Here is a 26076-nt window from a genome sequence, read left to right on the forward strand (position 1 = left end):
ATAACCTTTTTACATAGTCGATTTGTGTTGACCACAATATTGATATGCTTCCTCCCTGTGGCATTGTCCACGATATTCAGTTTCTCTTCTAACTCTGCGCTAGTCCTCAAGTAAAGAATTAAGCATCAGATGTTTTGTGCCTGCATGAATCCAGTCAATGTTCTTCAGGAGTAAATTCAGAACTACATTCATTAACCTTATTACAGAAGGTTTTAATTTAACTTAGATAAAGATGCAAGGAATGGCTAAGATTTCAAATGAAAAGAATGACTTGATTGACAGACCAGAACAGATCTCAATATGAACACAAGCTCAAGGCACTGAACAATGAAATATATCAACTTTTATTCATCATAGAACTCTGTGCAATAAAACAATATACAAGGTATAGGCTATATGTGGCAAAATGTCCCACGTGACTCCACCACCAACAACTTCATCATGTAGATAGGTACATTCCATGCACAATATTTATTTTTCCCCTACTACAAAACATGATACAGAAAATACATTCAAGGTCTCTAGAATACATAACCCATTCACCTTGTAGAGCTGAATAAGTAACAGAAAAGATAACCATTGTGGGGAAGATAGCACAGAGAAGAGATGGGAGGAACATTATTAGCCAATGAAACAAAAGTCCAGTGCTGCACATTTATAAGAATCTTCATGGTGCAAACCTGTATTTTCCCATGGGTCGTGATGACAGAGGTCAGTCATAGTGGTTACCAGTGGTTACGAAAGACTTATCACGAAAGCAGCACTTGTGATGTTGTTGCATCTTCCTCTCGAACAAAACAAATGGCCAAACAAAACGATGGGCTTGGGTGTTCAAATTTAATCATGGAAAGTGGATAGTAAGTGGAAGAATTATAACAATAATCAGGCTATGAGGTGAAATCGTTACATTAGTCTTGAACATGGCTGTGTGCCTCTTGTAAACATTGGTAACCACAAGGCATTGATGGTGGCCATTGTTTTTTACTCTTGAACTGTGCTCATCATATACGTATCCACCCTGTCAGGGTGGTTATAAGCGCAAAATGGCTGCCATAGTAATGTGGTCAATGAAAGGCATCCAGAGCTTTATTGTTGGGGGTTATTATGTTTTTTGGTTTCACTTCCATACCCCCATTCTGGTCCAAATTGTAGCTGTCATGCAATTTATTGGATTAAATCTATTGTTTTTTCTTTTCGTAATCATGGTACTGGTACTATATATAGCTAATCTCTCTGCGACAATACCACCAAGACTAACTCCTTTATATAAATTATACATGGTGAATAGAGTCTCATTCTAATTTGGAACATGGTCTCTCTTTTTTTGTGTTTGGGCATAGGGCATAGACAGGTTTTGCGCCAATTGTATCAAAATAATAACTCAATACATTATTTATTTGACTCTAGCAGTGGTTACTTTTATTGCTGTGGTGATCCACCACTGCTGAATATAGAAGAAAAACTTAAGTCAGGTTGAAAGTGGTTAAAATATATTTTTTAGGGTATAGAAATTGCCTCTGCGCACAGAAAGTACTGATAAAAAAATACAATAATCATAACTTACAATATATTATGTTGCAAAAATAATGTGTGGTTGTCACAAAATCCCAAAAGGCACACATGGACACTTGTCTCACGGCACACCGTTTGGGAACCACTGCTCTTATAGAGCACACCAAATGACCATTAAGCCTGATTCATACTTTGTCCCACTACGAAATCTCATGTCAAAAATACCTAATACAAGCTCACAACGCGTCGTGAGCTTGCACGCTATTTTTGCCGCATGACACCGTCGAGTGATGGAGCATGAATGCGGCTTTACTGAACCAAATACTATGATACTAATCTAAGCATTCACATTTAATTACTCACTTCAGTTTCTCCATTTTGAAAGCCTTCAAGTCATCACAATCCATTTTGACCCAGAGCAAAATATCAGTGATGTACAAAGTTGCAAACGGGGACAGGGAACAGAGTTAGTCTTTGAAACACATAGGTTTTGGTTCTAGGGCACATCACTTAACTTCAAGAAAGTTACCACTGGCCTACAAGACCTCAGCCCCATCACTGATGGGATAGATACACAACATCTCCAGCACAGCGCTGAAAACACCATACAATACAATACAATACAATCAATAATAATCCTTAAGACGCTTCTGATGTTAAGCCAATCAGAGCCACTCAGCTGCATATAAAACAACCCGATAGGTCACTGTGTGCTGATGCTGATGACCTGCAGCCAACCAGAAAAAAAGGGCACAGGTTTGTACAGTCAGGCTATGGTTTCAGAACATCGCTGGTTGGTTGGTTGATGAATGGATGACAACAATACATGGCAAGCACACCGGCTAGGACCAGCCAACAGCCAATGAAACCAATCCTTTTTTTTCATAAATCAAACTCATTCAGTGCTCCTGTGCTGCACCGTGGGTCAGATAGAGAGAAAAATAACAGCCTACAGGTCTGTCAATCAGGTGTCCTTGTGACCCAGAAGTGCAACTTGTAGCTGGGGGACGTCTCCTGCACCACTCCTCTCTGCTCTGGGACGCGATGGGACCTCCTCGTAAGGGGGTGGGGGGTGCTCTGGGCTTTGACTGGGTCGGAGGGGGCGGTGACTGGTGTCTGATTGGTTGCTGACGGGTGACTGACTGCTGCTGGAGGACTCCTGAGCCAATAGCAGCTGAGTCGGACCGGGTGCGGAGCAGGGGGAAAGGCGCTGGCCCCAGCTGCCGTAGACAGCCTCCTCGTAGGAGGGGAGAGAGATGGGAAGGCCGTCCACCATCAGGTCCATCTGGTCTGATGAACGACGGCTGCCGGGAGAAAGGAAAAGAGGGAGGAGGCGACGGTAGAAGAGAAGAGAGGGACAGAGAGACAAAGAGAGCAGGACAGAGTGGGGAGGGTGTAAAAGAGAGCGAGGAAAATGAGGGAAAGAGATGAGCAAGTGATTGAAAATCAATTAATTTGTTAGCAGAACGCAAAAATCAGTGAGAGAGCCAAGTTTCTCCTCTGCTGTGTTTTATTTCACCTTCTCGAGTGTTTCGACAAGAGCGTGCCTCCATCATTTAGATTATTCTAATTGGTCTAATTACTCCTATAAAGACTTGCTCACTAGTAATAACCCTGATGAAGCCAGCTCTTATCGAAACATTAGTGAAGGAAAAGTAAACACAGAAAGGAGTGTGAGGCTGTCGTTTAGTGATGATTTAACCATTTAATAAAAGGTATAATACACACTTGAGGCTGGAATAAACTGTATTGTACTTTACCACGGCGTTGGCTACTGGCGTTTAAAGCATTCTGCTTCACATCATAACAACTCCTGTAGCCATGATGATATAATGGTACATCACAGCTTCTCGTGTATTTTGTAAAAGCATGGCAAGCCGCATAGAACAGCATTAGTCGCCTGTACGTATTTATTATCAGTAACATTTCTTGTGCACACTGCCTGCAGGCCAAGGAAGTGAATCCCCAAATATTTTTTCAAATCCCTCAACGACATTAGTGAATTTATAATCTCAGGTCCACGTTCCTTCCAGGCTATCCAGTCTCATGCTGTGCTTGGAGGCCAATTTGGAGCTGTAGGGAACTCCATATTTGGGCAAGACTGATGTCATTAATTTAACGTCAGAGATTCCAAGCCATGCCATTATTAGCAATAGAGCCGGTCTTGTTTTATTGTATTTCTGTCAGTACAACGTGTGAGCTCCATTGTGCTCCATGTCCAAAATTTTATCCAACCATTGATTCAGTTCCTCCATCAGTGTGTTTACAAATCATTCTCTCTCCACTGTCAGAGATATTCAGATGTTTATCATGGTCCTCACAACAGGCCCGGTGCCACGGGGTGCCTGAGGGGGCCTGGCACCCTCAGTTCCAAATTGTGCCCCCTCAGTTTATGTTTAAAAAAAAAAGAATGGTAATTAGATTTTTTTAATAATTAATTTTTTGATAAAAAAATCAGTAAAATCAGGCAAAAATAAGAATTAAATAACATAAGCCTAACCTAACCCTAACCCTAACCCTAAAATCGAAATAAAATAACAAAGAAAAGCCCAAAAACGGCCAAAATCCACCCAATAACCGCAAATTTTCGTGTGCTCGCACGGGTCGCCACTGGCACCCTCACAATTTTCAACTGCACTCTTAGTCATTTCATCCTGGCGCCGGGCCTGCCTCACAACCTGTCACAAGAGACTCAGACACATGTAGTCCCGATCCTTTACTCTAATGACTTGTATTTGCGCTATTCTCCTCATGTTTTCATCTCGGAAGGGGTTTAAATATAACTTTTGAATTTGAAAATTTGAATCAAGGGCCAGACTGAGAGCAGCGCCCTCTTAAAGCTAGTTGAGATTCAGAGTTAAGCAGGGTTTCAATGGTGATCAATGCTGTTGTCTTGCCACATTACAAAGGCTTACAGTAGGTATACTTAAGCTGGATTTATAATTTGTTGTACAATGGAGTGGCATGGTGAAAATAGCCGATCTACAAGTTCACAACGCGCATAGTATAAATGAAGCGGTAGCACTTTACAATAATGACCCGTTATAAAGCATTTATAAACGTTTATAAGTAGTTTGTAGACTATTAACAAATCATTAACAACCTGTTTGTTGACATTCGTAAATGATTACTAAAACCTTTATAACTACAGTTACAAATCATTTGTAAAGTATTAGTAAGTAGTGAACTATTCATGAATAAGCCATTTATATACATCTGTAAAAGATTATTAAATCATTTGTAACGACCCATTCTAAAGCATTTATAAACGTTTATAAGCAGTTTGTAGACGATTAACAAATCATTAACAACCTGTTTATTGACATTCGTAAATGATTACTAAAACCTTTATAACTACGGTTACAAATCATCTATAAAGGTATTAGTAACTATTCATGAATAAGCCATGTATAATACATCTGTAAATGATTATTAAATCATTTGTAACTGATGTTACATAATATATACAAGCTATTGGTAGCTTGTTCATGTTTAACATATGCTTTGTTAAACATTCCTAAAGTATCTATAAATCCTTAGTACATGTTATTATGTGCCCTATAGTAAAGTGAAGACAGTTCATCATTTACAACTGTCTGTTAATGTGTTTGTTCATGTTTAACATGCTTTGTAAAACATTCCTAAAATATCTATAAATCCTTTGTACATGTTATTATGTGCCCTACAGTAAAGTGAAGACAGTTCATCATTTATGACTGTCTGTTAATGTGGACTTTCTCCTTACCTGTTGCAAACTACCTGGCTTTCATGAATGCAGACACCAAACAATTACTAGAATTATCATTCATGTTAAGCAAATGATGCGTAAGACATTCGTAAAGAGTATGTAAACCATTTGCAGACGTTATCATGAGCCTGAGCCTAGTTGCTTCTTTTGGGCTTGTTTTCATAGACCTGTCCGCTTGTTTCTTTTGCAAAATCTGGCAACACACTGATTACCTGCATAGAGACACACGGGCGGAAACGGAAGGCCTACAAATTCACGCCCACTTTTGAGACAGCGCTGCTACTCGGGGTCCGTTAGAAAGATGAACTGCAGCACTCAATGCAATCTTTATGAGAGGCATTGTAAAATACCGTCATTTCATTGGTTAACTACTGAGGCTGTAGCGACTTTTTTGGTGTTCTAATAAAGTGTCCCATTTGTTTGATTTGTCCTTTTTAATGTCCCATATCTGTCATCTCGATATACTACCCACAATATACTATAATATACTCCATCAGTATGTCAAAACCGCTAGCATCGGAGATCTAGACTTTAAGTGGTCGCATGGTATATACATCACGGACGCATCCCTTGAGGTTTTCAATACCCAGAAAACTGGCGAAAGTGGACGTTTTCAATATGTTTTGGTCATTATCTCTGGAACAGAAGGTCCAATCTGCTCAGTTCAAAGCTTGTTGGGTGCGTGACTTTGAGGACATTAAGCACGCAATGACACATTTTCGTATTTGTTTTATTTTTTTTAGGGGAGGCGAGATCTTAGTTGGGCAGGCGACCGCCTGTCCTGCCTCTACAGTGTGGGTACACCACTGGTCGGCGCTCGGCGCTCGTAAAGACAGTGATGTCACTGAAATGCGACAACTTCTCTGTCTGCCGTCTACCCTCTGCTGTGTTAACATTATGGGTAACTTGTTAAAGTGGCAAATTAAATGTGAAACACATCAACTATTAAGAAAACAAGAAGATATGTTGACAAAGACACTCCATACATTTGGAAACATATTTTTTATTTAAATCAATATCGTCTCCAGTTAATGCAGGATAATTTTAAAAGTAGGCTAATTCTCATATCCTCTCATAGGGAATGCATTGAGAGCTGCAGTTCGTCGTTCTAACGGACCTCGAGTAGCGGCGCTATCTCAAAAGTGGGCGTGAATTTGTAGGCCTTCCGTTTCCGCCCGTGTGTCTCTATTACACCTGCAGTAGCCTACTAGGGAGGAAGTGAACAGTGATGCAGTTGCAGACTGGACAGAAATATGTCTAATTCATGTTTTATGTGTTTTAACTGTCTTGGTGCAGGTGATCGAGGTAACATAAAATGGCTAATCTTACACACATGAAGTAGCATTATGACTAGGGGGTATTTTGATGGTGGCTGTTTGTATCCACAATGTTTGTTTTGATGTGTAGGCTAGTAATGTCCTCCATGCTTAGCAGTTTAGCTTAGCAGCTAAAGCTAACTTGCACTGGGAGGTGGTGACTGCAGAGGCTCCAAGCTGCTACTCTGTGATTCTGTTGTGATTAATTTCTTTGTTTAAATGTCAGTGTGTGTGCTGTGGCCAAGAGTTGCTACATTTTATATCTTAATAAATTGTTGTATACTTGTATACTATATAACGTTACTTTTGCCACTTTTTGATGTCACATGTTTTACTAATCACTGTTAAACATGAAATAATAATGCATAGTCTTCACTTTACAACAAGGCCCATGATAACGTTAGCAAATGGTCAACACACTCTTTACGAATGTCTTACGAATCATATATTAAACATGAAAGATAATTCTAGTAATTGTTTGGCATCTGCATTCATGAAAGCCAGGTAGTTTGCAACAGGTAAGGAGAAAGTCACATTAACAGACAGTTGTAAATGATGAACTGTCTTCACTTTACTATAGGGCACATAATAACATGTACTAAGGATTTATAGATATTTTACTCTACTCAGAGTCATAAGTTTACAAAATGTACTAAAGTACAGTGAACGTCTGTGCGGTTTGTCTTCATCACTGAAAATAACGTACATGTAAACTGATATAAAACTGCTGACATGTGCAGTTGGGGTGAAGAAACACAACCATTTCACTCCTAATAATACCTATTTGATTTGACATCCTGACTTGCTGCTGTAGCTGAGGCTTGAACCTGTTACCTGCGGCTCACTAGTCAGTGACTCTATCCATTCACCTACAGCTGTTTCCTTGGAATCTGTGGTTCTGAAACGTTTTGTTTTCAACCCCCCAAATTGACATGTATTTGGGCAGTGGACCCCAATGTGAAAATATGTAGTGTCAGGGCCCCCCATGAAAAAGATTTATATTTATGCTGTAACACATTTTTTTAAAGTTATTTGTCTTGTTTGTTGTTCAAGTCAAAGCACCAGGAAGGCTGTACTTGTCAGCCATCTGTTAGCTCAATGGGTTGAGACGCAGTATTCATGATCCAGAGGCCATGAGTTCAAATCCCATTGATGTCTTTCCTATGATTCTTTCCTTTGCAGACTGGCTTCCAGAAGATCAACTGAAAACTACCAGGAAGGCTATATTTGTCATCCAACTGTTAGCTCAATGGGTTGAGACGCAGTATACATGATCCAGAGGCCATGAGTTCAAATCCCATTGATGTCTTTCCTATGATTCTTTCCTTTGCAGACTGGCTTCCAGAAGATCAACTGAAAACTACCAGGAAGGCTGTACTTGTCAGCCATCTGTTAGCTCAATGGGTTGAGACGCAGTATTCATGATCCAGAGCCCATGAGTTCAAATCCCATTGATGTCTTTCCTATGATTCTTTCCTTTGCAGACTGGCTTCCAGAAGATCAACTGAAAACTACCATCAAGGCTGTACTTGTCAGCCATCTGTTAGCTCAATGGGTTGAGACGCAGTATTCATGATCCAGAGGCCATGAGTTCAAATCCCATTGATGTCTTTCCTATGATTCTTTCCTTTGCAGACTGGCTTCCAGAAGATCAACTGAAAACTACCAGCTGTACTCGTCAGCCATCTGTTAACTCAATGGGTTGAGACGCAGTATACATGATCCAGAGGCCATGAGTTCAAATCCCACTGGTGTCTTTACTGTGATGCTTCCCTTTGCAGACCAACTTCTAGAAAAACAAGTTAAAACCACCAGAAAACCTGTAACTCTCAGCCAACAGCATAGCTCGACTGGTAGAGCGTCTGTCCAATAACATGACTTGACTTGACTAGAGTGGGTTCGATTCCCACTTGAGTCAAGTGTCCCCGGTATCTTGGGGCAACGGATAAATTGACTGATATCCTTAGTGATGCTTCCCTTTGCAGACTAACTTCTAGAAAACAAGTTAAAACCACCAGGAAACCTGTAACTCTCAGCCAACAGCATAGCTCGACTGGTAGAGCGTCTGTCCAATAACATCACTTGACTTGACTTGAGTGGGTTCGATTCCCACTCGAGTCAAGTGTCCCAGGTAACTTGGGGCAACGGATAAATTGACTGATACTCCTACAAGTTATTCTACGGATATCAGTTGGCTGAGAGTTACAGGTTTCCTGGTGGTTTTAACTTGTTTTCTAGAAGTTAGTCTGCAAAGGGAAGCATCACTAAGGATATCAGTCAATTTATCCGTTGCCCCAAGATACCGGGGACACTTGACTCAAGTGGGAATCGAACCCACTCAAGTCAAGTCAAGTCATGTTATTGGACAGAGGCTCTACCAGTCGAGCTATGCTGTTGGCTGAGAGTTACAGGTTTTCTGGTGGTTTTAACTTGTTTTTCTAGAAGTTAGTCTGCAAAGGGAAGCATCACAGTAAAGACACCAGTGGGATTTGAACTCATGGCCTCTGGATCATGTATACTGCGTCTCAACCCATTGAGTTAACAGATGGCTGACGAGTACAGCTGGTAGTTTTCAGTTGATCTTCTGGAAGCTAGTCTGCAAAGGAAAGAATCATAGGAAAGACATCAATGGGATTTGAACTCATGGCCTCTGGATCATGAATACTGCGTCTCAACCCATTGAGCTAACAGATGGCTGACAAGTACAGCCTTGATGGTAGTTTTCAGTTGATCTTCTGGAAGCCAGTCTGCAAAGGAAAGAATCATAGGAAAGACATCAATGGGATTTGAACTCATGGGCTCTGGATCATGAATACTGCGTCTCAACCCATTGAGCTAACAGTTGGATGACAAATATAGCCTTCCTGGTAGTTTTCAGTTGATCTTCTGGAAGCCAGTCTGCAAAGGAAAGAATCATAGGAAAGACATCAATGGGATTTGAACTCATGGCCTCTGGATCATGAATACTGCGTCTCAACCCATTGAGCTAACAGATGGCTGACAAGTACAGCCTTCCTGGTGCTTTGACTTGAACAACAAACAAGACAAATAACTTTTAAAAAATGTGTTACAGCATAAATATAAATCTTTTTCATGGGGGGCCCTGACACTACATATTTTCACATTGGGGTCCACTGCCCAAATACATGTCAATTTGGGGGGTTGACAACAAAACGTTTCAGAACCACAGATTCCAAGGAAACAGCTGTAGGTGAATGGATAGAGTCACTGACTAGTGAGCCGCAGGTAACAGGTTCAAGCCTCAGCTACAGCAGCAAGTCAGGATGTCAAATCAAATAGGTATTATTAGGAGTGAAATGGTTGTGTTTCTTCACCCCAACTGCACATGACAGCAGTTTTATATCAGTTTACATGTACGTTATTTTCAGTGATGAAGACAAACCGCACAGACGTTCAATGTACTTTAGTACATTTTGTAAACTTATGACTCTGAGTAGAGTAAAATATCTATAAATCCTTAGTACATGTTATTATGTGCCCTATAGTAAAGTGAAGACAGTTCATCATTTACAACTGTCTGTTAATGTGACTTTCTCCTTACCTGTTGCAAACTACCTGGCTTTCATGAATGCAGATGCCAAACAATTACTAGAATTATCTTTCATGTTTAATATATGATTCGTAAGACATTCGTAAAGAGTGTGTTGACCATTTGCTAACGTTATCATGGGCCTTGTTGTAAAGTGAAGACTATGCATTATTATTTCATGTTTAACAGTGATTAGTAAAACATGTGACATCAAAAAGTGGCAAAAGTAACGTTATATAGTATACAAGTATACAACAATTTATTAAGATATAAAATGTAGCAACTCTTGGCCACAGCACACACACTGACATTTAAACAAAGAAATTAATCACAACAGAATCACAGAGTAGCAACTTGGAGCCTCTGCAGTCACCACCTCCCAGTGCAAGTTAGCTTTAGCTGCTAAGCTAAACTGCTAAGCATGGAGGACATTACTAGCCTACACATCAAAACAAACATTGTGGATACAAACAGCCACCATCAAAATACCCCCTAGTCATAATGCTACTTCATGTGTGTAAGATTAGCCATTTTATGTTACCTCGATCACCTGCACCAAGACAGTTAAAACACATAAAACATGAATTAGACATATTTCTGTCCAGTCTGCAACTGCATCACTGTTCACTTCCTCCCTAGTAGGCTACTGCAGGTGTAATGCAGGTAATCAGTGTGTTGCCAGATTTTGCAAAAGAAACAAGCGGACAGGTCTATGAAAACAAGCCCAAAAGAAGCAACTAGGCTCAGGCTCATGATAACGTCTGCAAATGGTTTACATACTCTTTACGAATGTCTTACGCATCATTTGCTTAACATGAAAGATAATTCTAGTAATTGTTTGGTGTCTGCATTCATGAAAGCCAGGTAGTTTGCAACAGGTAAGGAGAAAGTCCACATTAACAGACAGTCATAAATGATGAACTGTCTTCACTTTACTGTAGGGCACATAATAACATGTACAAAGGATTTATAGATATTTTAGGAATGTTTTACAAAGCATGTTAAACATGAACAAACACATTAACAGACAGTTGTAAATGATGAACTGTCTTCACTTTACTATAGGGCACATAATAACATGTACTAAGGATTTATAGATACTTTAGGAATGTTTAACAAAGCATACGTTAAACATGAACAAGCTACCAATAGCTTGTATATATTATGTAACATCAGTTACAAATGATTTAATAATCATTTACAGATGTATTATACATGGCTTATTCATGAATAGTTACTAATACCTTTATAGATGATTTGTAACCGTAGTTATAAAGGTTTTAGTAATCATTTACGAATGTCAATAAACAGGTTGTTAATGATTTGTTAATCGTCTACAAACTGCTTATAAACGTTTATAAATGCTTTAGAATGGGTCGTTACAAATGATTTAATAATCTTTTACAGATGTATATAAATGGCTTATTCATGAATAGTTCACTACTTACTAATACTTTACAAATGATTTGTAACTGTAGTTATAAAGGTTTTAGTAATCATTTACGAATGTCAACAAACAGGTTGTTAATGATTTGTTAATAGTCTAGAAACTACTTATAAACGTTTATAAATGCTTTATAACGGGTCATTATTGTAAAGTGCTACCAATGAAGCTTATAGGCCTATATAGGCCTTTCTTTTGACCTTTTTTGTCTATAATGACATGCCCAAAACAGGGATGCCAGGGTTGATATGATTAAGAAGTCTAATGAGGCACTCCTCTGATGTGTGGGTGACGGTGTATGAGAGCCAACCTCATGGTCTTACCTGTATGAGTGACATGGGTAGAGGCGGGACTTGATGACCATGCAGGCAGTGGTGGTGAGGAGGAAGATGGACACGCCCACTGCTGTTGTGGCAACGCTTGGCAGGGAGTGGGCCGTCCTGTCCTCGTGGTTCACGTTCATGTTGTGTTTATCTGAGGGAGAGAATACGGCCATCATTGGCACCATGCCACTGATACAGTTACACAACATGTGCGGCTCTCAGTGTGGTGCAAGTCAAAGCAGAGCACTGATAGCTTAGCGATGAGAGCAGCGTGCTTTTGGCCACAAGGTTGTGGAAAACTGTCAGGGTGGCGTTTCAGCAAGGCACATACAAGCCCCCAGAACCACGGTAGAACAGTGAAGCGGCCACGCCTGGTGGTCAAATCTGATATTGCAGCACTTCCGCATTTTGCGGGTGCATTTGCCGTTTGTGCGCATGCTCACGACGCATGAACCAATGGAATGGACCCATGGAACCAATATGGAACCAATATTTCTTACTTCCGGGTGCTTCAAAACACCACTGAGCAATTTCATTGAAATGAATAGGTGGGGGCGGGGCACTCCGCCCTCTAGATATATTATAACTCTATGGGCACATAAAGCACACATCTAGTTCCAGTGGAGCTGCTGAGACCCCAGGGTGGATATGAGTTTTTCTTTATTTTGCCAAGTACATTTACACATACCCAAAATTGGTCCTCTGCATTAACCCATCCTAATTATTAGGAGCAGTGGGCAGCCATTCTGCCATACTTGTGGACCAACTTCAGCACTAAGCCCATCGCACTGGTCCCTAATAAGCCTGTCTTTTGGTGTGGGGGGAAAGTGGACCACCTGAAGGAAACCCATATGAATACAGGGACAACATGCAAACCCCTCAAAAGGCCCCTCCGGTTTTCAACCCATGGCCTTCTTGTTTTGATACAGAGCTAACCTCTGAGCCACCGTGCCACCCATGTAAAAGTGCTGTCGCGCACACACAACTATTTTTGGTTTGAATTAAGCTAAAAGCAGGCCATCGCCTTTTCACCCTTAATGTAAAAACTTTGATTTCTGAGAGGTCTTGGCAGATAAGCGTGACCATGAACTTGCAGTGTTTAACGTTGTGAATCTGTGTCACAAGATTCTACCAGAGCTTTGAAGTACGTATGGATACATTTCCTGTGCCATACCAGAACTGTTTTGGTCTACTTGTGTACCCCAAATGTACATGAAACCTAATGGAACATGCCATTACGTGCACTGCAAGGATAGCAAGACGCATGCAGTGGAACGAATCAGAGACAAAATCTATACACAATCTATAAAAAAAAGGTTTCTATCCAATTCTGTGGTTTGTCTATGCTGAGACGGCACAGCAGTAGATTTCCATGAGGCTCCACCAGTGATGGCGGAGAGCTTTCAAGGTTATTATGGTGGTAGCCCACTTCCTCTTTCGGTGCTCTAGCTTCCTGTCGACACATGCCAGTCTGAGTCTTGAGAGAGGAAGTCAGAAATTCGGCTATGATAACGTTGCCGTCGGAGCGGAAACCTCATATCTCCATATTTCAACATTGTATGTTTTTTTGTGTGTAAATTAATGCCCCAATTCATCATACTAGTGTCACAGAAATGTAACAAAGATAGTGAGCTTGTAGTCATATATCTGCTATTTATGCTATTTTTAAAATGTCTTTAAAAAGTCTGTGAGTATTATAAATATGTAAACAAAAAAAAGTATTAACAAGAGCTTATGACTAAATAATAACTACTTAATAACAACTACATTTCTTCCAACTTCCATTTCCTGACAAGGTTTTGGACATACAAGGTTTCCACCTGACAGTGATGATAAGAAAGGCATTAACCTTTAACTGTAGGGTGCCCATGTGTCAATTTTTGTATTAAGTAGGTCAGCTCTGAGGCTGACATTGCCCCCTCTGTGATGTTGTCAGGGTGACACCTATTTAACGTCAATACACTGTAGCTATGGAATGAGGAAATGCATAGGGCTATTAAGGGTGGGTGGGTGTGTGTGTGTGTGTGTGTGTGTGTGTGTGTGTGTGTGTGTGTGTGTGTGTGTGTGTGTGTGTGTGTGTGTGTGTGTGTGTGTGTGTGTGTGTGTGTGTGTGTGTGTGTGTGTGTGTGTGTGTGTGTGTGTGTGTGCGCGCGCGCGCGTGCGTGCGTGCGTGTGCATGTTCTTGTTTTACATAAGTAGGTCAATAGATAAAGTGTCTTTTGTTGTAAAAGGAAATGGAGTTGTTGGCCTCACTCTAAATGAACGCTGGGGTTTAATCATGTATTAGTTCACAGAAAAATCTTCAGTGTTAACTCTGAGAGTGTAAATATGTACCCACATCCATATGGGTCCATTTCTACACTCTCTGAGTTAAAGGAACATAGGGAATTTTGCAGGTGAAGAATACGATCAAAATCACCACAGGTTGTGTGTGCGTGTTGTGTGTGTGTGTGTGTGTGTGTGTGTGTGTGTGTGTGTGTGTGTGTGTGTGTGTGTGTGTGTGTGTGTGTGTGTGTGTGTGTGTGTGTGTGTGTGTGTGTGCGTGCGTGCGTGCGTGCGTGCGTGCGTGCGTGCGTGCGTGCGTGCGTGCGTGCGTGCGTGCGTGCGTGCGTGCGTGCGTGCGTGCGTGCGTGCGTGCGTGCGTGCGTGCGTGCGTGCGTGTACATGTGCGTGCGTGCGAGCGTTTTGCATGTGCATGTATACTGTGCGTGGCCATGTGTGGACTACTCCCACGCACATTCTCATTCTGAGCCAGTTTTAAAATGTCATAGTTACGCATGCAAAACTTTGCACTCAACGTAGCTGAATGGGTAGAGAAAGGCTGCCTGGGAAACAGAGGGTCCCAGGTTTGAGCCCCAGCAATGTGTGGAGGTGTCACTAAGCAAGATTCGTAACCTCTAACTGCGCCCCCCATCGCCCGCACTCAAATCTGACCACTTGGGCAGCAATCAGCTGAGAGAAGCTGAAGCTGAATTTCCCCCCTGGGATCAAATAGGTGTAATTATGTAATTATTATTAGTAGTAGCTGCATGCTCTCATACAGTAGATGGAAGGAGCCATGTCATCATTAGATGACGAACCAGCATGACCAAAGCTGTCATGAGTCAGTTGATAAATGATTAGCCTTTGTGCAATAATAACCTAGCCTACAGTATGAATGCCTTGCCACTGACTGATGCTGGGAAACGGTTATGGTGTCAACAAGTCTGTACTAATACCACTGAGGGACTGAAACCAAAACACTACGTGATAGACTCTTTATCCAAAGTCCATATCGTACTGCTCAGAAACCAAAAACAATTCAATTGACAAAATGACTCATTTTGGCTCATTGAGGAAATGTTAACCGCACAGCTAAATCATGAATGGAATCTAACTTCCTCTCCTGCGTTCTCCGCTGGATGTTGCTGTCACTATACCTTACCAGCGTCACAGCCTCACAGATCTACAGTTGTGCAGATGCAACTTTATTTTACTTTACTTTTATGTTATTCTATTTGCACTGCTTTATTTTCTGGGTTTAATATGACTATTTTGATCTTCTTATACTGTCTTTGTATGTTTTTCCTGCAAAGTTGCACAAGACCAAAAAACTAATACCTTGAAACTTAGATAAGATCATATAAGATATTGATCCCACGAGGGAAAGGCAGCACAGCAGTTAAGATACAGATTAAAGGGCAACACCATCAAATCATTGGCAAAATATACAATATACAACACTATACACCCTCAACAGTGCTTGCATAGTCATAGTGCAGCACAAAGGAAATACAGTAAGCATGTCAGATGGTGTCCATACAGCACTGGTGTAAAGTAACTAAGTACATGTACTCAAGTACTGTAATTAAGTACAATTTTGAAGTATTTTCACTTTACTAGAGTATTTCCGATTTCAAATACTTTTACTTCTACTCCACTACATCTCGGATCCAAATATTGTAATTTTTACGCTACTACATTTATTTGAAAAATGTAGTTACTAGTTACTTTGTAGATTTAGATTATTATTACAAAACATACATTAACGACTTCAGCCCTATATACATTTCAACCATTTGAAAATAGCCGATCTACAAGCTCACAATGCGTCGCATCGCAGATCTGCTATTTTCAAAGGATTTTTATACATTTGAAAACTTGAAATGGGACAGTCTGCCTAATGAATACTTTTACTTTTGGTACTTTAAGTACATTTTGATGCCAATACCTTTGTACTTTTACTCAAGCACATTATGAATTCCAGACTTTTACTTGTAATAGGGTATTTCTATATTGCAGTATTGATACTTTTACTTAAGTAAAACATTTGAGTACTTTTTCCACCACTGTCCAGCCATTACCAACGCTGATGAGGGAGTGAAGGAGAAACAGTTTGTAGGGAATCTTCTACAGTCAGTGTGACATTTATAGCAGGGCTGGGAAGTATCTGAAAACGTTGTCTGGAAATTGTCTGCCTTTGATGATGAACGCAGTGTTCACTGCACAGCTTAATAATTACCATTAGTGTGGCTTCAGACCAGACACGTGTTTCATAATAAATGATGTCATGCTCACAGCTCATACTAGGAAATATGTCAGTCTGGGGGCCTGTTTCCAATCAACTCAAGTTTCGAAAACAACTTTAAAGCTGCCACCTGTCCCTTTTACCACTGTAATAGAAATAAAACTGTACAAGAACTATACTGTATATATATATATATATATATATATATATATATATATATATATATATATATATATATATATATATATATATATATATATATATTATATATATATAACACAAAAATCCCCTCTCCTGACTTCAAAGCCTCCCAACAAATCTGTTTCCCATTCATATTCTGTATGTCTAGTTCATATAGTGAGCTCCCTTGCTGAGAGACACTGCAATCCGTCTGGAAGATTAAACAACATGCCACAAGCTCTCTACTCAAACCTTTAGGTCAGCGGTGTCTCAAAGCCTAAATTATAATTTGTCACAAAACATCGTCGCTGGCGGGAAAATAACGAATTTGTGTCGGTTATTTTCACCGAGTGACGCCGTCGTGTGGTGAGTATAAATGAGGCTTTATTCTATGGAACGGAGAGCAGATGTATGCAGGCTTTCATGCCAATTAAACGCTACAGGTGTTTAATTGAGCAGTTTAATTGTAGTGTAATGCAAAACCAGTCTAATGTAAAACCACTACTTTTCTAAGTGATCTCAACCTCTAGTTCTTTCACCTCTCTAGCTGAAGGTGTGATTTATCTGACTGGTGTAGTGTTCGGCTGAAAGGGAAAGGGAAAGGGAGGTCTGGCCCCATGGCCTGAAAAGGTTGAGAACCACTCCTGTATCCGTCTACCCCGCTCACCTTTCAGCGGCACACATGCTGGTACTGATGGCATCCATTTCCCGTGTCGGCACCTGGAGCTGCGGGTCTTGCTGGGGATGTAGAAGCCCGGCTCACAGAAGTAGTGGACGGAGCTCTTCTGGGGGAAGCCTCGGCACGGCGATGGCTCGCAGCGGAACCACCCGTGTTCTGGCATCACGGGATGGCTGCAGTTCCCCTGTCTGCCTGATGAGACAGCAGAGAGGCATTTGTTCCAGACTAATATCGTTGCTGTCGGTATCTCCATATTCTAACTTTGTGTGTTTTTTTTTGTAAATTGAAGCCCCTACTTGATCATACTACAACGTCACACAAAAGCATCAAAAGTAGCCGATCTGTGGCAATTTTCTTAAACTTAAACAGTTACAAACCACTTTAAATAAACTATGGAAAAGAAGAAGCAATGGAATTTGATAAAGACAGTTAAATTAACATTATTATAGTATTAGTATAAATTATCAATTATAATAATAATAATAACAATAACAAATATAGCTACAAAGCAGCAATTCTGGAATTCAAGCTAGCACTGATTGTTAGAAGTTGAATTCTGCAATGCATCTAGACCTTTGACCTTTTTTTAACCCATTCAATCCAGGAATGCATCTATGTCATTTTAGCTACTGTAACTAACAGGTTTTCTGATGATCAGACAGATGCTCATTTATTAACAGCCATAAGGCCGAATTGAGTCATATTTGTTGTGTAAGTAGGCTAATGCACATAACTTCCAATCATTGGTGAAAATGTTATTTTTCTACCATTCACCATCTCATGGGAATTTGCAAAACGGAGGAGGAATAATGGGTCGGAGGAAAATAATGGGTCAAAAATGATTGAACCCCTAATGATAAAAAATAAGACGTATGTAAAATCAAAATAGCAGGTTTTAAGAAGTGATTCAAAGTCTAGGAGCCCTAGTTGTAAAAGGCCTATAATCTTTTGTCTTCAGTCTAGACCAGAGGATCCTATAGGCAAGGAACCAGCTCATATGGGCATGTTCAGCAAAACCCTCATGTTGTATAAATACAGGGGGCAATATGCACAATGTTTTCAGACTTGCAGGGGGAAAGTGACATAGTGGAAAAGACAAAGATGACACTGTAGGTATGCCGAGTGTACAAGGCTTCAGTGCAAATGGACAAAAAAGCGATATTGTCACTGTATACAAGTGTTGAGTGTCTACAAGTCCTTGAGGGAGGGGTCAGGTCACAGTTCGGGGAAAAATTCATTTTTTAGATGTGTGTAAGCACTTCCCTGTAATGTAAGCACTTCCCTGCTTTACACTAATTCAGTTACATACTCACAGCTAAGGTGAGGGGCAATTCGAGGATAAGACTTATGGTATAGCGGGGCTCAACCCTAAGCCAAACATGAATTACAACATACATTAATACATAAAATGCCTACTGAGCACCTGCTGCCCCATTAACGAGAGTTAGGAAATGAAAGTGTTCTCAAAACAAAATGAACTGATCCATTCCAGACAAAAGGAAAGAAAACGAAAGAGGCTTTTTAGTATGAGTATCAAAATGAAACTACTGAGGGTTAATATATACCGTAAGCATTGCAGACTGATGAAGTCAGTGGTCAGAATGAAAATGAAAGCGCTGGCTATGGCTCCAAGTATGTCTATTATTGCATTTTACTGCGGGCTCTGCCGGAGCAGCGTTTCGTTTTGTAAATTTGAGCAGTATTCGTTCACTCCTCCCATCCAGACTTCCTCTCTACTTTGGAGATTCAACCATCCGTTTGCAATGCAAATGTGACACGTCTGAGGCTCATGTCTTAATGGCTCCCAGCTCCTCCACTAATCCCTTAGCTAGTGACCTGGACACGTACAGAGCACGGTCAAGAGTGAAAGCGAGGGTGGAAAAACACTACAAGATTTATGTTTGGCCAGAATGAAGGAGGAGGAACTGAAAGGTATTCTACCACTGCCATTAAGTCGCTCTGCATATAAGCACTGAAATGCTTGAAATGTTCAATGCCGGCTGCCCGTGAGATTCATTGAAAAGTGGTCTTCATGCACAGCCCGTTTTATTGTGTAAATGTGTGAGTGTAGTGGTGTGACGCCATGAGCGGTCAGAGGTCGTACCTTCAGTGAGGCGTGGCAGCGTGGCCAGGAGAAGGAGTCCATAGCTCAGACTGATGGGCGCACACAGCCATGGGTACAGGACCGGCGTAGACATCAAAACAGACTTCCTGATGGCACAACAGAGACAGAAACAGACAATTCGGTCAGCTATACAGAATACACACGAACACACATGTCTCGTATATGAATATGAAATTCATATACCACACAGACTGAGGCGAGCAGAAATGGAAGACGAGTACATCTTTATTTACAGCAAATGAAAGAGGACGTTGTTGTTGCTAGAGGATACAGGATACATACGAACACCTCACCACAACCACTTAACCCCTAAATACTGTCGTACGACACATAGCGAAACAAATAGCAGATCTACAAGCAAAATCCTCTGTGTATTTCTCTGCAAAATGTTGAGGTGGCAAAACGACAACATCAGATGTGTTGTTTTACGTCATCAGGCATACATTCTGGCAACATTTCACTGAGAAATACACAGAAGACATATGGTATTTTTAGCTCCAATTATATTACTGACCTCACAAGGAAACAATGGTATTTAGGTTGAAAATAGATGACATTGTCCTTTAACTCTGAGAGTGTAAGAACTGACCGGTAAGGTCGATTTCGCATCACACCTGGGGTTCTATAAAGACACTGGCCCAGAACAGACAGGAGTGGAGATCATTTTTTGCTGCCCTACATCCCAGCCAGCATAAAGGGCAGTAAGTAAGTAAGTAATAAGGCCGATTTTGCAGTGTAGTCAGTCTATTTCATATAGTTCTGATATGTTGTACACTCAGCGTAGGTCACCCCGCTGTGCTTTCACACATACAGGGCAGTAGGACACAGCTGCAACAACAATACGAACAACAAACCAAAGGGCTGTGTGAAATAGTGGGGCCCTTGACACGACTTTAACACAGGGTCAAATGGGAACACTCCATATGAAAGCAACACTAATCCAGACATTTTGTGCCAGGCTAGTGGGGCCTCCTGTTAGACCTGTACCATAATACCTCCAGCCCTACTTGTTGCTTTTCCACACCAGTCAAATAAGCACATGCGGCACAAAACTGGTCCCATAAGTTCACTTATTTTATTTTATTCTTTATTTTTGCAACAACAGCAGCAGTGAGGACCGACTTTGGCAAATAACGCAATTTCAGTAGTATATGAACCACATTTACAGTGTTTAATTTCAGTTAAATTGTAGTCAGTTCTTCAGATGCCGTTCAGTTCTATCGCATTCTCTTGTATTCAAACATGCCAAGATGTGTCAGTAAACTGGGACTGACCTCAACATTTGACTCAACAAAACCCAAGACCCAAAACAAAGACGTATCTCATCTTCAACACTGACAAAACCTCTGCCCCAGAACACTGCCGAGCAGTATGACTCCCAGTATGACTACAGCACACCGCTCAACCCAGAGTGATATTTCCTGTGCTATGCCAGTGGACCAAGTAGACTAGTTAGTTAGTTAGAATGTAAGCATGAATGCCACAGTGTTTTTCAGAATGTGTGAGAACGTGTGGGTGTGTTTTTGATGCTCTCTACGGTGTATGCATGCCATGCTTTAATGTCAAGACCTAGGGCAGTCATCTCAGAAGTGGTGAGGGAGGGTCCCCTGGCATTAACATGTGCCCCACACACACACACACACACACACACACACACACACACACACACACACACACACACACACACACACACACACACACACACACACACACACACACACACACACACACACACACACACACACACACACACACACACACACACACACATATATACTGACTATAATGATCCTTTTGGGTCCCTTTTACCCTTGTTGAGGTGGATTTTACTCATTCTTTCACACATGTGTGTTTGATGTGACCACAACCTGTGGGATGGTGCTACTGTATATTAGTCATCAGATCTCTATGTGATATTAAATGATACTTTCTGTCTTTCTGTAGCTGTGCTACAGCTTGCCAAGCTGGGAAAAGGGAGAATGTATTATTACCCCGGCATCTATCAACATTCCCTTCATTCTGTTGATTTGTTGATTATTCTTATTTTTTCCAGTGTTGATTAATTTTGACTCCTGAGATAACGTTTACGATTATTTATTCAGGCAAAGCTGAATAACTGACTGAGCACAAAATGCTCATTTTCAGCAAAGCCCTGTCACTTCATATTGACACTAATTCACATCTAAAGGCTGGTGCCCTGTACAACCACAGACCTACAGTATACTACTATATAATATAGCAATCGAGCAGCTCTACTGGAGCATTTGGGGGCTATGTTATGTACATTGCTCAAGAGCACTTCAATATCTGCTGTTGGTTGGGGGTTGGGTGAGTGATTATAATTCCCAAGGCAGTGATTGTCTAGTTCCAGGCCCTTTGACCTGCCCTTTGATCTGCTAATGGCTACTGTGTTCATTATGAAATGCAATAATCAGAACAACAAGTCAGAAATGTTATATTCTGCATGGACATTCCCCTTGTTTAAAAGATAATAATTGTGAACTCCTTTGCTTTCTCATATTTTGTGTTGTTTAGAATTATCATAACCTGTAACCACTTATGTACATTTGCTTTTGTAGAGCAGAGATGCAATTTACCACTCATGATGGACCACATGAAACCTGAGCCATTATTTACATGTTTTTATATCCTCTCTTTATACAGGTACAGACTATGCCTCATTTAGATTTGCCTCTCTTTTGTCCTGTCTGCAGGACATCTATCACACACCACAAAACATACTTTGACTGTACATCAATGCTTAATTGAATCGGTGTATGTTCAAGGGAGGGATCCTAGATTTAAGCTAGAGAAGTGTTGGGACCCCATTCACATAGCATCCCTGGTTCCTGATTGGACAGAACAGAACTGAACACGTAGTTTACCCAGACCACGTGGACCAAGGAGGAGAGCCTGAGTTGATTGACTGGTCAGTCTGAGATATACTGTAGCAATGATGGTTTCTATACTGTACAGTACACAACTGTACCACATGGACTGTTACTGAAGTCCAAAAGAAAACAAATATTTCACCCACTCTAATAGTGTGATGGGACAATAAAGTTGAATCTGAATATGACTATCCCCATCCCATTTACTGTAGTATACAGTATCTAAACCTAAACAGATCCAAGATCACTTGCCCAATCAATGTCCAACTCCTTGATGATAACTTAAACAAACAACAAACCAATGCCCCAGACCCAGGACCTTCACACACCTGACCTAAATGCTTTACAAATACTAGACTAATAAAATGTTGTTCCCTGGTTGAGGTTTAGGGAGTCACAGACCTTTGCATGCAATAGTCAGTTTGCTGCCTGCTTTGCAGTGGTGTAAAGTAACTATAAGTACATTTTCTCTACTTAAGTACAATTTTGAGGCATTTGTACTTTACTTGACTATTTCCAATTTCCAATACTTTTACTTCTACTCCACTACATCTCGGATCCTAATATTGTACTTTTACTCCACTACATTTATTTGAAAAATGTAGGTACTAGTTACTTTGTATATTTTGATTATTGTTACAAAACATACATTAGCCCTATATATTTCTGCTATTTGAAAAATATCTACAAGCTCACAATGCGACAAGCATTGTGAGCTTGTAGATCTGCTATTTTCAAACGTTTTTTTAATACATTTCATACATTTGAAAACTTGTGAAATGGGACATTCTGCAGAGTACTTTCTACTTTTGGAACTTAAGTACATTTTGATACCAATACTTTTGTACTTTTTACACAATTTGAATTCCGGACTTAAGAGTATTTCTAGACTGTAATATTGATACTTTTACTTAAGTAAAACATGTGAGCACTTTTCCCACCACTGCTGCTTTGCCAGGTAAAGTATCCTTGATTTGAATACAACCTGTCAGCTGTGCTAAAGCTATGGATAATAAATCACCTGGTCGCAAACAGAATGATCATCCATCTTCAAGGATCCTAGAGAGCGTCTTTAAATGGAATATCAGTATTTAGCTGGTTATCTCAAGATATGTCGTAAAGACCTATAATTCTATGGTAAAGACCTGGTGAAATTGTTCCCAATTGAAAGCCTCCATTCTTCTTCAGTGACATTAACCATGTGTTATCATCAGAGAAGGTTCATGAGACAGCAATTAGTACAATTTTGACATTTTGATACGAATACTTTTGTAGGCTACTTTTACCCAAGTCAATTTTGAATTCCGGACTTTTACTTGTATAGAAGTATTTCTACATTGCCGTATTGATACTTTTACTTAAGTAAAAATCTTGAGGCTACTTTTCACACCAGGGGTCTTCAACGTTTTCAGGCCAAGGACCCCCTAGCTGAGAGAGAGATGAAGCAGGGACCCCCTCTTTATTGTATAAAATTGTGTTTCAGATCAACTTTTGCTGCTCTTTTCCCCCTCTACACACCTATAACTCTTTGCCAAAAATAGCCGAGCTTATAGATCTGCTATTTTTGGCTAAAGTTCTCCTCAGAAAAGAGATACAAGGGTTCAAGTGGTAAAAAAAAAAAAAAAAAAAAAAAGGACCCCCTGTTGAAGACCCCTGTTTGTTTTACACCACTGTTCATGACTCACGAGACAGGCTAGTCCAGGTTGTAGTAGGCTATTATTATCGACAGTGGGAGTATGATCCCGAAGCCCACACACACACACACACACGCAACGGACGCACGATTAGACGTGGATCATTGAACGATGATGCTGAGAGCGTGAGAGGCGAATTCTACAACCAGATTAAAAGACCGATATGGTCAGCGATCGATCACAATCAATAGCCTAAATCATTATGAAATCCTTTTCATCCAGAGAGAATATTACACTTTCATAATCGCAAGAGCACAAGTCGTCAAATAGCATATTACAGACTGAGGCTATACCACTTATAATTATAAAATAAAGTTATTAGATGGTGCTCATTTGATGATCATTAAAAAAAATCTCAAAATGATGTATGTACCTGATGATGTATACAGAAGAGATATCACTCACCTGATCAACGCTATGCTTCTGTACCAGGGTGTCAGATCAGACCAGAGACTGTAAATGAATGGTTCACTAAAAGACTAAAGCAACAAGTGGAGCCTGTTTGACTCATCGATCAGCTGTTTGACGGCCGTGTTCATAAGCCCCGCCCACCACTCCATTCCGTCATATTCTGGAAATCCCAATCTCTCGCTCTCTCTCTCTCTCTCTCTCTCTCTCTCTGCCTCTCTCTGCCTCTCTCTCTATACCTCTTTCTGTCTCTCTATACCTCTTTCTCTCTCTGCACCTATTTCCCTCTCTCTCTGTTTACCACGCGCGCGCGCGCGCACACACACACACACACACACACACACACACACACACACACACACACACACACACACACACACACACACACACACACACACACAGTGTTTGCATGGTACACTCATAATAGCCAGGGGCCCAGTGGGCTCACCTATTTATTTCACTGCTCAGTCAGTCACCATACAACAGTGAAGAGTTGCAGCCAGCTCAGCTGCATATAGTTACTGTAATCATCTTCTGTTATGATGTTCCTGATGTAATGATGGACAATGGGCCACTAGCAACAGGGCACTTCAGTCACTGAAGTGGCCCTGTACAGTACACTTTTGAGGTATTTTTCCTTTCTTCAGTATTTACAATTTTACAATAGTTTTACTTCTACTCCACTACATCTCAGAGGAAAATATTGTACTTTTACTATACTACAATTATATGCAAACTTTAGTTACTGTAGTTACGTTGTAGATTTTGATTATTATTACTAAACACACTAACCACTTCAACCCTATATATATTTTGGCCATTTGAAAATAGCATTTATTTTGTATACATTTTAACTTGTGAAATGGGACATTATGCACAATAAGTACTTTTACTTTTGGTACTTTAGGTATATTTTGATGCCGATACTTTTGTACTTTTACTCAAGTACACTTTGAATACGGGACTTCTACTTGTAACAGAGTATATCTCCATTGCAGTATTGATACTTTTAGTTAAGTAAAACATGCAACTTCTTCTTCCATCACTGCTGACAGTCAGGAGAACAGTTCACTAAGGTACCCTGACCTAAATGAAGCTAAGAAATACAGCTTGTAAAATAAAGAAGCAAAGAGAACATTGTATATTATATGGTGGATAACAAGGCAACAGAAACCTTGGTGTAAAAATAAGTCATTATCATTCACAATATGCCCCTGGTATAAATCCTGCCCACACCAACATCTCGTGTCTCTCACCTCTGTTCCAAATATACAGTATGACTAAGATTATTTTTAAAGTTTATCATCTCTTCAGCTCAACTCTAATCACGTTTCATGAACATAGTTTTTTCCTTGTTTTTCTTGATTTTGAACTCGACTTTGATCATTTCCACCCAAAAGTTAATCATCTCTTCAGAGCAGTATCATGAAAGTTTCATAAAAATTCGCCCACCAATCCTTGAGTGTTTTTGATCGTAGAAAGACACAATTACCAAAACCCTCCCACACTTTCCTGCAGGAAGTGTAATTACTCACCACACTTAATAGGCTACTATAATATACTGCCCTAAAAAGCCAAAGTGCAGCTACGCAAATAATCAAACTGATAGAAAGGCTTTAGAGTGTTTCAATTGGCCAGCCAAATGAGTAATCAGTGTATATGTGATTATATTGCGCTAATTCTATCTGTTCATGAGGTA

At 40.3% G+C, this 26076-nt stretch overlaps 1 protein-coding gene across 1 annotated transcript; it reads right to left on the reverse strand.

Moving 5' to 3' along the window:
- Window positions 1-367: 367 nt before the first annotated feature.
- Window positions 368-24439, reverse strand: LOC311049862 (sushi domain-containing protein 6). Its single transcript, XM_084063759.1, has 5 exons — window positions 24375-24439; window positions 19364-19470; window positions 17248-17451; window positions 11894-12044; window positions 368-2816 (listed from the first exon to the last, which is right to left on the reverse strand). The coding sequence occupies exons 2-5, from the start codon at window positions 19455-19457 to the stop codon at window positions 2477-2479; spliced, it is 789 nt and encodes a 262-aa protein (XP_083919885.1). The 5' UTR covers window positions 19458-19470; window positions 24375-24439; the 3' UTR covers window positions 368-2476.
- Between the last annotated feature and the right edge of the window lie 1637 nt (window positions 24440-26076).

The sequence above is a fragment of the Gymnoscopelus microlampas genome, assembly GCF_963454915.1.
Source record: "Gymnoscopelus microlampas genome assembly, chromosome: 8".
NCBI classification, from domain to species: domain Eukaryota; kingdom Metazoa; phylum Chordata; class Actinopteri; order Myctophiformes; family Myctophidae; genus Gymnoscopelus; species Gymnoscopelus microlampas.